Source organism: Poecilia reticulata, chromosome 20 (genome assembly GCF_904066995.2).
Source record: "Poecilia reticulata chromosome 20, P_reticulata-male-v2, whole genome shotgun sequence".
Lineage (NCBI taxonomy): Eukaryota > Metazoa > Chordata > Actinopteri > Cyprinodontiformes > Poeciliidae > Poecilia > Poecilia reticulata.
In genome coordinates this window covers 21,934,596-21,947,146 of record NC_088849.1, presented here as the reverse complement: position 1 = coordinate 21,947,146, position 12,551 = coordinate 21,934,596, and the positions used below count along the sequence as shown (strand labels likewise).

Here is a 12,551-nt window from a genome sequence, read left to right as displayed (position 1 = left end):
GTTGCAAGGAATCACAAGACGGCATGAGAAACTGATTAAAGCCCAGAGAAAGGCAAGCGGCCTAAAACAGCGCAACAGAAGACGAAACATCAAACAGGGGAGACACAGAAACCTTCAAACACATGGTCGAAGGAAAAACAGACATGATGGTTCACATCTTCCCACCACATTCATCATGACACTGTTTCGTAAGCTCTGGCCTGTGGCGAGCGCAGCTCAGTGAAGCAGACGGGAGCGGGTAGACTGACTCACCGAATGCACACATCGGGTTGTGAATCTCATGGTGTGGCATTAAAGCCCTAATGAGCTCCTCAGATCCTAAAATATTAACGTGACAACATGCTTCTTCAATAACAGGCAGAGGAGTTGTCGAGGCTGACAGGCATTTGGAAAATGATGATGACGTTGGGGTTTGTTTTGTAGAAAATTCGCTCTTTTTGTTGAAACTACAAACAAAATAATTTGCAGTCTGTGGAGAAGAAACTCAAGCTTCCCACAGTGAAGACACCAATTAAAATCTGACATATGGCTGACGTGCTCCTCTTCCAGCAGGAAGTGGAAAAAAGTAAGGAGAAGAAGAAAGTACCATCTTGGACAAATCGATAAGACTTCTTTCTAAATAAATCCACACTTACATACAATAATTTCTAAAGATCCATTAGATATTTATCAAAAATGAATAAGAAATAAGGCTGTTAGCTAGTGGTAAACATGCTAGCCAGCTTATAAACTTATGATTTTGAAAAAAGCTCTTGTTAGAACCAAAGGGTGATAGATTTATTTGGGGCCCAGATTTCAGCATTTGTTACATTTTTAGCTGGTGCGGTTTGCTTTCACAGTGCACTGTGCAAAGTCTATTCTCTTGTTTGCCTCAGATTTCTGTGCATCAGTGTGGTCAGGAGCCTCAGTACGAACGACACGGAAACTACAAATGGTTCAAAATAAAGCAGCTCGGTTTGCACTTAGGTGTGCTTTCAGTAGTAATGCCAGCATATTAGATTACCCTGACTAAAGGTTGAATTTATTTTTTAAATATTACTCATAGGGAACATCACTTCTAAACAACCAAAGGTTATACACTAAATTATTTTTAGCACTAATGTATATGATTATCAAAACAGACATGCAGTCAAAGTTCGATGTACGAAAAGTTTACACAAATTCTTCGAAGATGCCGACGTTATATGGAACAACATTCTGGAAGCTACTAACTCACTCACTTGCTCAATGGTTACCTAGCAACTCACTCACTCTTTGGTTACCTAGCAACAACTTCAGTGGCTTGCGCAGCAGCAGTTTTAGGTTTCACCACTGTACCTAATAACTGCTTAAAAAAATAAAAATAAAAAACAACGTTGTGGAGTAAAAACTGTCGATAAAACAGGACAGGTAATGCCACTAGTTTGGCAGTAATTCTGTTAGTTAAGTAAAATTTAACAATAGTTATCAACATTGACAGTTATAGATATGAACTGACATGAAAAGCTTATGTAGTGATACGTTTTTCAGCTATATTGTTCACCCTTCTTGGAGATACAAAACTTTAAGAAGTAATTTTCAGGAAAAACAACTATGCTGAATGATTTTTCTTTGTTATCCTGATTGTAAATGTTTTCTGCAAGTGTGTTCCTTGATATAATGAAATTAATGTCCTTTTTTCATTATGGTATCATTTATTTTTGATCCATAGCCTCTATTTTGCATCAGTTTATTATGTAGCTACTTTAATTTTAAACTTGTTTGTTGTTTTTTTTGTCAATGTTGAACCCCAGGAAGATGGAAGGAACAAAAGCTAATGGGATCCAAATAAAAAGGAAGAAAGAAAGTAAATTAGACTGTATTTAGGATTTGCTTTCATCCATAGTGACCTCAAACTGAGGAACATGTGGTTCAGTAGTTGATGACTCAGTTCAGCGAACATCCAACAGAAGGAAGACCGCATTGCCTCAACATTTACCATGACCGCATCCACTCTGGGAAGATTAGTTTTTTTCTTCTTCTTCTTTCTGGTTCAGCAGTAACAAAGATCTGAGACAAGACTGCAAAATGTCATGAAGTAATCTTTGACCACAGAGGTCAAATTAAAATGGCAGCCTTGAATCTCATTACGGCTTGAAAGCTAATGCAGCACAGAATCAATGTACGGTTCTGCCAGCAGCCATTGCAACAACAGGCTCAGATTAATTCAGAAACTTACACTCACAGACGGACAGCTGAAAATAACTCCCTCCTGAGATGGAGAAACACCGGGCAGCCCACGCAAACACACAGCAGCCATTTGTTAGCCTACAGCTTCCTCTGTTTTATGAGCGGATATGAGCGAGGCACTGTTTATGTGGCGTTTTCTTCTTAAGAAGAGAATAAATATGAATAAAGAATAAAATCAAAGAGCTCGTTTGTGTGTGAATAATTCATTTTTTTTAGCTGATTCCACCTCTGTTCGAAGCCTTTGTGGCAGATTCCTGCACAGCTGCCATTCCTGCTGCAGGGATGTGGAGGTAGCCGTGGGTTAAAGGAAACCCAGTAGAAAAAAGGGGAGGAAGAGAATGTGATTCACCGTATCTGAACAGGAAACACCTGCATTATGTACACTGTTGTGTTAGGGTCAGTGTGTGTGTGTGTGTTTGTATCTTTGAAAACCTAATAGAAATCATGCCCTCTGAATGGTCAGCATTGCTTTGCGTTTCCCTTACAACCAGACCTTGTGTCTGTTATCCAAAACAGGACACTGAAACATTAAACTTTCCAGGATTTAAATACTAGTCACCATACAACAACAACAACAACAACAACAAAAACAAGATCCGGGAGACATACAGTTAGAAAATACTTGCCCTGTTACGGATTTCCTTCAGGACAACAAGATAATTTAACATCAGACAAAAAAGCAGCTTCTACATGATTATTTTATTCAATAAGGGAGTTTTAACACCTGATAGTCTGGTAGACTCGGTTTGATTGGTGACCAAAATTGAAGCATTGCTACATTTTCAGCTTTCACACTGCGCTGTCAAACAAACCAAACAATTTGAAAAATCTGTTCCCCTTCTCACCTGTGGTGGCGCTGCACCAAGAAGCACTGAACACAAAAACCTCTGAAGAAGAATTGAGTGCAACTTTCTTCTTTATGAAATGTAAGCAAAAATGGAGTGGCGCCAGATTTTAGCAGTTGTGGGATTTCTCTTTTTTCTCTGGTAAAAGACCAAAAAGACATTTCTCCAGCTAGCGCTAGAATCTTACGTTTGTATTGGTTGTATTTACCCAGAATGCCTTGCGCTGTCATCCACTTCCTGCTTTTGGAGCTGTATCTGGTTCGGTTGGCATTCACATATGAATTCAAACCACATCAGAGTTCAGTTCTACCAAACCAAAACTTAGGGTTTTAGGCAGATCAGTTTGCTTTTTTGGTCTGCATCTAAATTAAATTGCGCATTCTCAACTCCAAAACAAACCAGACTTTCTAGACAAACAAACTAGAGTATGATTAAAGCGGACTGAATAGTGCTGAAAAAAAAAAAGAACATCCAAATCAAACTGGTCCTGTGTGAACATATATTCCCCATGCCTTTCTGTTATATAAGCTGCTGCCCTTTCCTTTTTTGGTTCTCACTTAGTTCTGCATTTGAATTATTTTGGGTTGTTTATTGTTGTCACAGAGGGAGTTCCGTACCACTTCACTGCTGTGTGTTGAGATTCACAGTTCCTTCTTCACTTCTGTTTTGTTTATTGGTTTATTATTGGTTTAATTCATCTAAGTGCTTATGAATCATTTCCCTCATTTTACCTCCCAACTCATCAATCCTCACAGTTTTTTATTTTGGATTTTTGTTTTGTGTTGTCAATGCATAGTTTAATAATGTAAAATATGCGTTTTGCACATTTTTGTACTTCTATTTGAGTTTCTACTGGTTCTAAAGACACCCTGATGTTTTTTAGTGTCTGGAAAACGAGCCGTTTCAACAACCTCTCGATTGTTCAGTCACATTTTGCGGGTACTGCTCTGTTACCTAGCAACCCCAGCCCGTTACCTAGCAACCCTAACATAGCTCTATAACTTTTGGTCAGCTGGTTTTACCACTGTAACAATCTCTACTTAAGCTGTGTCCGAATTCAGGTTCTGCATCCTTCGAAGGACTGGTCTACTTAGGACGGGTCCTTCGAAGGTCGGGAATAAACTAAGACCGGAAGAAAAATATCTGTGGATGCGGACAGGTCTAGCCTTCACCAACTGTCCCGCCCCCACCTCAGCGTAACTCATGTTGCCAAGCAACCGTGACAGCGTAAAGCAGAGAGCGGAGAAAAAAAAAACAACAGAGCCGAAGTTTGTTTTTCAGTCATGTATTACTGATTTCTATATTATTCTTCACCTTTTATATTAAAGATGTTCCAGAGTAAAAAGGGAATCTTAGTTTGATTCTAAAATGTTCAAATGTGTACTGCACTTTTCTACAAGGAATACAAATTATTCATTTACAAATATAATACTCTCCACATCGCAGATATGACATTACGGTTAAATAAACCTATTATGTTTGAAGGCTTAATTTTAATTAATCAAACCGATGTGCTCTGCTTTGAAATACTTTATTAAACCAAACATTTTTCAGCCAGACCTGTCTGAATAATATCAGTGTTTAACTCCCACTCATTGGGGAAAGCTAGCGGGAGTTTTTAAAAACAATGTCCCAGGAGTTAGGCGTTTTCTCTGGGTATACCGAACCTGGAGCGCCCGGCCAGCAGACAGGTCCGAAAACGTCAGAGAAATATTGCAATTAGGTGATGTATTGATGAACCGAGCAGATATTTGAGATTTACACACTTACATTGTCGCCTAAAAACGTTGTACCAAATCACGTTGTGTCATTTAAAGCGTTATATAGCTAAATCATTTGTCGCTATTCACCGCCATTTACGCCCAGTTATAACCCGCAATGAATTATGGGATATCGTGGGCCGTGAAGGATACACCGGACCCATCCTTCAAATCTGGGGAAAAGAAGCACAGACATTAAGGACGCATTTGAAGGAGCCTTTGTCGCCACGCTATGACGTAATCGGCCTACAAATCCGTCCTTCGAAGGATGCAGACCCTGAATTCGTACAGCTTTAATCATCTGCCTGACAGGAAAAATACAAATATTTTTCATACTATTGTAAATAAATACATTTAGTTCAAGTTACACTAACATTTTTCTCCATCAATGCAATTTCAGTAATCATCTATTTTTAAATACTTGTTGAACAATCAGGACTCACTCATATTTTTTCAATGTAACTTTATAAATACATTTTAAAACATTCAACAATGTACATATGAGTGGAGCCATTTTGGAGCTACTTCTGTTTAACCTTTAGAGCTGCATGACATGCAAGTTTCAAAATGTTGTAATTTAGAGAAGTTCTGAAATATTAGACACCAACAGGTTTGCACACACTCACTCTTTTTTGTAAAGTTATTCAAAATTAGTTTGAGAACCCCCCCGCCCCCAAAAAAGAACCAGATTGAGATAAAAATTCAATTGACAGGAAGACCTGTGATGATGTGAAAAAAATAAGATTTCTATTTCAGGCTGCAAATGGAAAGCAGATAAGGTTGTGGGTTGTTTTTTTGTTTTTTTTTAGCTGAAACCACCAACAGCACATTCAGGTGGATTAGCTTAAAGTCGGAAGACATTATAAAACTGACAACACTCTCTGCAACTAGGAGCGCCTCTGGTGAAGACCTGCTTGTTCACATGAGCTGCTCCAACAACTAAGCAGTAAAAAATAATGTTAGCAACGAGAAATATTTGACGGAAGTGCGCATACACTTCTTTGTGGTTTTAAGATAAGGCTTGTAGTTTCTAATAAAAAAAAAGAAAAGAAGCATCAGTATTTGGCGTGTCAAAGCAGCCTCAGAAGATTGTGGTCTCAGAAAATCTAAAACAATTTCTGTGCTAAATGAATTAGCCGAGTCCGCAGTCAGATGATCTGTCTCTTCCGTATTTAGAAGCAAACACCGCTATCTATCAGCGTTAACGCTGCTCAGTTTTATGCCTCTGCTGTTTGTGTGACAGTGGTGGATTTGCATACTCTTACTTTGTGCCTCTTCTCTGACCTGTGTGTTCATGTGCAGATCCAGCAGAAACACACATTCATCAGCCGCACGGCGAAGCTTACTGCCGCGGATTGGCGCTAACTGGAGTCTCATGACAGTCCACTCTGGTGCTGGAGCATTACTCACTGCCTCGCTCTTCCTTTCTCTCACTCACACATACAAACACAAACTCAAATTCTTCGTACAGGCTTCGTCAGCCATTGTCTGGCGACGTACAGTCAGCACAAATGCAGCAAACACCCTGATCGACGCGGGGAACTGTACAGAGGCGTCTGGAAATGCCCCCCGTTTGTATCACTACAAACCAACAAACAAACCTTTGTACTTAAAAAATCTAAATTTCTTTTAAAAAGTAACCAATTCTCTCCAAGTGGTAAATTTTAAAGGTGACCTATTAAGCTTCCTTGAACCGGTTCGGATGGGTCTATGGGTTATTTAAAGCATATTTATTAAATTTTCTGCACATAATCATTCTGAGATTTTAGTCTGATCAGTTCTGTTTATTCTGAGTTCCATTCAATGAGCTGCTTTAGGGCCTCTTGTCACTTTAAATCCAAACATGCCCCCAATTCAACGTGAAAATAGTTAGAAACAGATACGCAATCATATATCCATATGTCTAAGAAAAGCAGAAGTGGACCCTCCTGTACAACCAACAAGAATGCAGCAAGTGGTTTCTGGATGGTAAGTCAACAACAAAAAAACTATCTTCTTCAGCAGCCATTGTACAGTGCATACAGCAGTAAAACCAGCTGACCAAACATGCTGGAGTTCAGCTTGGGTTGCTAGGTAACGGGGCTAGGCTTGACTGGGGTTGCTAGGAGTGAAGTTACATTCTGGAAGTTTTTGAAACAGTTAAAATATATAGACTTATTGCCCAGAAACAGCTGGGTGTTTATTTTTAAGCGTTTTGGCTATTATTAGAAGCAGCTGAGACCAAAGTAAAAGCACCAAAAGGTGGAAAATGTGACTCGCAATAAGCTATAAATCAAAATGTTCAGTGCATACAGCGGTAAAACCAGTCGACAAAAAGAGCTGGAGCTCTGCTGGGGTTGCCAGGTAACGGGGCTGGGCTTGGCTGAAAAAAATACACATTACATAGCCCCGTTACATAGCAACCTATGTAACGGGGCTGGGCTTGGCTGGGGTTGCTAGGTAACGGTACAGAGCCTGCAGAATGTGACTTTAACTGGAGGTTTTTGAAAAGGCTTATTTTCCAGACACCTAAAAACATTGGCTTATTGTCAAAAAATGTCTCAGTTTGTGTTTTTAGCACTTCGGCTGTTTTTAGAAGCACTAAATAGAAGTACAGAAACAGAATTAAAATGTTAATTCTGCGTAATAGGTTTCCCATAAAACACCTCTCTAGTGGAGAATTACAAATATCTGTGGATGTAAACTAAACTGCCATGTGTTGCTTTGGAAGCTGAAGAAACTGTGTACATTAACATATAAACAGTTTCTTCACTCACCATAGAGATTCTGCATCTCTAAACATGTTAGGAAGAAAAATCAGGAGAAAAAAACCTCAGCAGCTCCTTTTTCTCTGCTTAAGCCTGACAGCTGAAAGCTGCAGTAATCTGAACTCACATGGATCTGAGACTGAGGTTTTGAGCGTCATGTGGGCGACATAAGAGTGGATTAAAAAGAAAGTAATTCAGTTTCTGCTGCATCAAATTTACCTTTAAAAAGTTCCCAATATGAGGCCATGAAGGTTATACGAATGTTTAAATCTGCTTTTCTGTTTTTGGTTGAAATGGTGAACCATTACAGCTACAACTACATGTTTGGAAAATGTTCTTGTTTAAGTTAAGAAAAAAGGAAAAGTTGTGAAAATAATGACATATAAACTTAAAGTAAGTAGTTTAGGTGCTTAAACTACAACAATATCTGCAAAGTGAAAGTGGAAATCAACGTTTGAGGATCCCAGAGGAGGCCTGACATTAAGACAAATAACAATCATAATGGACGGATATTCCCTAAGTCCATGCTTTATCCTTCCTCCAGCACAGCAGCAGCTTGAATTTTAGACACCAACTTATGAACAGAGGAATCATCACCAAACTGCAGAGAGGGAAGTGAAAAGGTCAGTGAAAGTTGGTAAACTAAATAACTAAAAGTACTTCAATGCAATGTTTACTGGATGAACCTAACACTGCAAAAAAGACCAGATCTTATTTTTGCTCTACTTTCTTTCTTTCTTATTACACTTTAAATGAGAAACTAACTTACAAGTAACTTTTTAGCAAGATACATAGGCTTGTCTTAAGTTAATAATTCCTCAATATTGATGAAAATGCTTTAGTCCTATTGGCAGATAAATTAACTGGAAAATGTCCTGTTATCAGTTAAATAATCTGCCAATAGGACTAGTACCTTTTCATCAATATTGAGGAATTATTAACTCAAAACAAGCCTCTATAACTTGCTAAAACATTACTTGTAAGTTAGGTAGTCTCATTTCAAGCTTACTAAGATATTTGTACTAGAAACTAAACCAAAAATACGTGGTAAGATTTTGTGTTTTTGCAGTGTATTACTAGGATCAGTCAGAGTGCTCTCTGTTATGCTAAAAGTAATGTTATCTGATTAAAAATCAAGCTAAAAACTACTTGGTGACCAGAATTGTTACTAAAAATTAACACTAGTTGCACCATAGTTGGTCATTCTCACACCCTGTTCCTTTAGTATTTCACAAACCGCATTTCTAAATCTCATTTTGTTCGTAGTGACTTTACGTAAAAGCCTTTAGCTGATGACTCTGACTCATTCTAATTCATCACGTCTTGAAATATTTGTTTTCCTCTGAGATTTTCAGTCATTCACACGCTTGACATCCAGACTTGTTGGTTACTGGTGACCAGAAACAGGACGTCATGAAGCAATAAGGAGCCGTAAAACAGACGACATTTAGGTTGAGAAAATGGTGACGAAGGCTATAACTGGTTCAAAAATAAACTGTGTGGAAAAAAACTCCAGAAGAACAAAGAACGGTTACGAAAAGCCAGCTACTCAGGGGAAGCAACGGCTTGGTTTGTGGCTTTTCCCACTTCCTAATTCTCCAAACTGAGAATTTGAAGACGTCAGAGAAATTTGGTAAGGGTAAAAATATCTGTTCGATTTTAACTAAATTTAGAGTGTGTAATAAATGCAGCTGCTTCCATAATAAAATTCAAAGAACGAGTCCTGAAATTATGTATTCTCTGCCAGCAGGATATAAACACGGTGGCTAACCGGTTTTACTGGGTTTTCCATTTATCGCCGCTCATTTGCATGAATCATTTAGCTAGAAAACTGTTTGTCACCCAAAGGAGAAGAGAGAAAACAAACACTGGGTTCCAAAAGCATTTGATTAATTATATAAACTTACACAAATTTAAATACGATTAAACCTGAATTGAAATGAAAAATCTGAAAGGTTTTACCAGATAACAGCGTAGAATATCAGGATTCGCACATCGAATGTGTGACAAAACCATTCTTTTTCGCAAAAGTCCTCAAGTTTGGTCATTTAAGACAAAGAGCATGTATGAATAAAGAAAATTAAAGTCTTGCCACAGATTCCCATTTGGATTTGCTTCCTTCAGCAGGTTATGATAGGTTTATGCAAAACATGTTCATTAAATTTCCTATGCATAAAATCATTCTTAGTTAAGGAGATTTTATCCTGGTCAGTTCTGAATATTTTAATTTCCTTTCAGAATGAGCTGTTTCAGGGCATGTTGTCACTTCTAATCCAGATTAAGCTGCTGCTGGCCACCAGCATGTTTTAAGTGGCTGCAATATGTGCAATAATTCAGCCGTACATCTTTGAAAAGCATTAGCAAAGCCAACACTTGTTTTTCCAGCAGCCATTGTAGCTTGCCAAAAGTGCTGGAATTCTGCTTGGGTTACTAGGTAACAAGGCTGGGGTTGCTAGGTAACGCCATAGGACCCATGGAACGCGACTTCACAATCCAGAGGTTTTTGAAACGGCTCATTTTCCATACACCAAAAAACATCAACTTACTGCTAAAAAGCAACTGGGTGGTTTTTGTAAGCGGTTGGACTGTTTTTAGAAACAGATGAGACCCAAATGGAAGTACAAAAACATGCAAAATGAGAATTTTCAACAAGAGAATCCCTTTACAAAATTTCTACGCTAATATTTAAAAGGCATCTCAATTTATACATTAAGACGTAAGAGTTGTGAAAAGGGCATTCCACCACACTGAGATAGCAACAGACACACAAACAAATACCAAACTATACATTTAATCTGCAGCTGGTGGTGACGAGAGATAGCATTAGCACACTGAAGAAGAAGGGTGAGAAAAGAAAAGAGACACACTGTAGTTGAGGAAATGCGGGTTTCCTTTGTGATTACTCACCCTGACAAAGTTATCGGGGAAGAACCCCCTGCGTCCGGCCAGCTCGCCCTCCCACCAGCCGCCATCGTCCTGCCGTATGTTCTTGATGATGTCGCCCACCGTCAGGGTCAACTCATCGTCCTGCTGAGCCTCATAGTCGAACTCCACCACGGCCTCCACTGCGCACACAGAAAGTTGCAGGTGGAAAAGGGTCAAACGGCGCAGATAAAACCACCTCGTTCCACATTTTCACAGAACCGCAGGAGTTTAGCATGTCATTACAGATGCTTTATTTATTATTTCAACTGGAAATGAAAGAGGAACACGCTCAAATCACGTGAATAAAATTATATTTAGTTAGTTTTAGCAACCCAAAAAAGCAGAGATGATTAATGTAAATAAAGTTCTCCACATTTCAAAACCAGCATCATTTATCCATATATGACATGTTTGATTTCTTCTTCTCTTTATCTTTCAACGCATTGTTTCTCTCAACACAAACCACTCGCTGAGTGCACCTGTGTTTGCCACAAATGCATAACAAAGTTCATTAAGTGGTGAACATTTTTGATATCATCCGTGTTACATTAGCAGTTGAAGACAGAGATACGAAGCTCGATCTTTTGATCTTCCCTTGGTAAATGTTAACTTTCAAGCTGCACATAAGAAGACGTGGTGATAAAACTGTGAAGATAAGTAACTAATATGATACTAAAATGTTTATAAAGGTTATTAACTTAAATAAAAAGTAGATGCACAGAGCAGCTATTTTTTCACTTGTTACATCCAGATAACAATAGCAAGTTTGTTTGTGAACAGCAACCAAACCATTGCTTAAAATATGAGTGAAATATAATTGAGTTATACCATTCAAATCTTCATTTGAATTTACACTGCCTTGGAAAAGTATTAACATCCTTGAGCTTTTAAAGATTTTGTCACATTTCATCTAAAAACTATTTTACTTCAACCACAAACTATTTTATTTGGATTTAAATAAGATTAAACCACCTTTAGCCAAGAGCTGCTAGCTGAAGCTTGCTGAAGCTTATCTTAAAGTAAAATAAAATATTTAAAATTGAAATTAATTTCTTGTTAAGTTTTGATGCATTAAGAAAATAAAAAACACAAATTAGCCAAATGTAGCTGCAAATTGACCATTTTAAACTTCCACCAAAAAAAGTTATTACTGAAATATCGTGTGTCCTGTGTGTCTCTGTGTTGCCCTGCGACAGACTGGCGACCTGTCCAGGGTGTACCCCGCCTCTCGCCCGAAACGTTGGCTGGAGATGGGCACCAGCAACCCTCCCGACCCCACTGAGGGAAAAAGGGTGCAAGAAAATGGATGGATGGATAAATTATTACACGTTTTGCTAAAGTTGCATAAAAATGAAACATGTAAATTAGCCACAAGTAGCTGCAAATCGATGCTAGCTGCTGCTAGCATAAGGTTAAAACCCACCATTATTTAGCAGCACGTAAATAAAGTTTGATTCTTAATATTTGTGAGATAAGAAGTCATATATAGATTCTTTGTCAAGTATTGCTTTAGTTTTATATAAAAAAAACAACAACATATAAATTAGCTATGTAGCTACAAACCGATGCTAGCTTCTTCTCTGTTATAATGGGTGCTAATTGCTACTAGCGTCTAGCTCAGGGTGAATCTCGTGTCTGAATTACCTCCTCAGTTTGCAGTCAAGTTCTCCAGAGTCCTGTTGGTGAATATTTGACTCAGCTGTGTTGAAGCAGAACCCTTCAGATCTGGATTTTAGGATCCCTGATGTAGCTAGACATAGCTAATTTCATTTTGAAAATGTTACAGACTTCTCCGCCAAGAAAAAATATACCCAACTGCAGGATCATTTTATGAACCTTTGTGTAAGATTTATTTGACAATTTCCCATTAGCAAGAGGCAAAAATAAGATAAACCAAGAAAAAAGTTTAATAAAAAAAAGAAAAAGGTATTAATCTAGCTGGACATTGCAGCTCCAAAGGTGCATTGTTCCAACAATGAGATTCTCATGGCAAAGGGGGGAAAATCTGCTGAGGAGTGGGGAAACTGTTATTTTCAGACAGAGGGATTAATCCCAGAGCAACAGAT

At 38.3% G+C, this 12,551-nt stretch overlaps 1 protein-coding gene across 4 annotated transcripts in view; it reads right to left on the bottom strand.

Annotated features, from left to right (window-relative positions):
* sh3kbp1 (SH3-domain kinase binding protein 1) overlaps positions 1 to 12,551 on the bottom strand; it is a 68,308-nt gene that overhangs the window by 29,465 nt on the left and 26,292 nt on the right. For all 4 annotated transcript variants that reach the window (XM_008396468.3, XM_008396471.3, XM_008396470.3 and 1 more), the window contains exon 2: positions 10,468 to 10,625. In XM_008396468.3, coding sequence (XP_008394690.2) covers positions 10,468 to 10,625 — 158 coding nt within the window. The remainder of the gene's footprint in view (positions 1 to 10,467; positions 10,626 to 12,551) is intronic.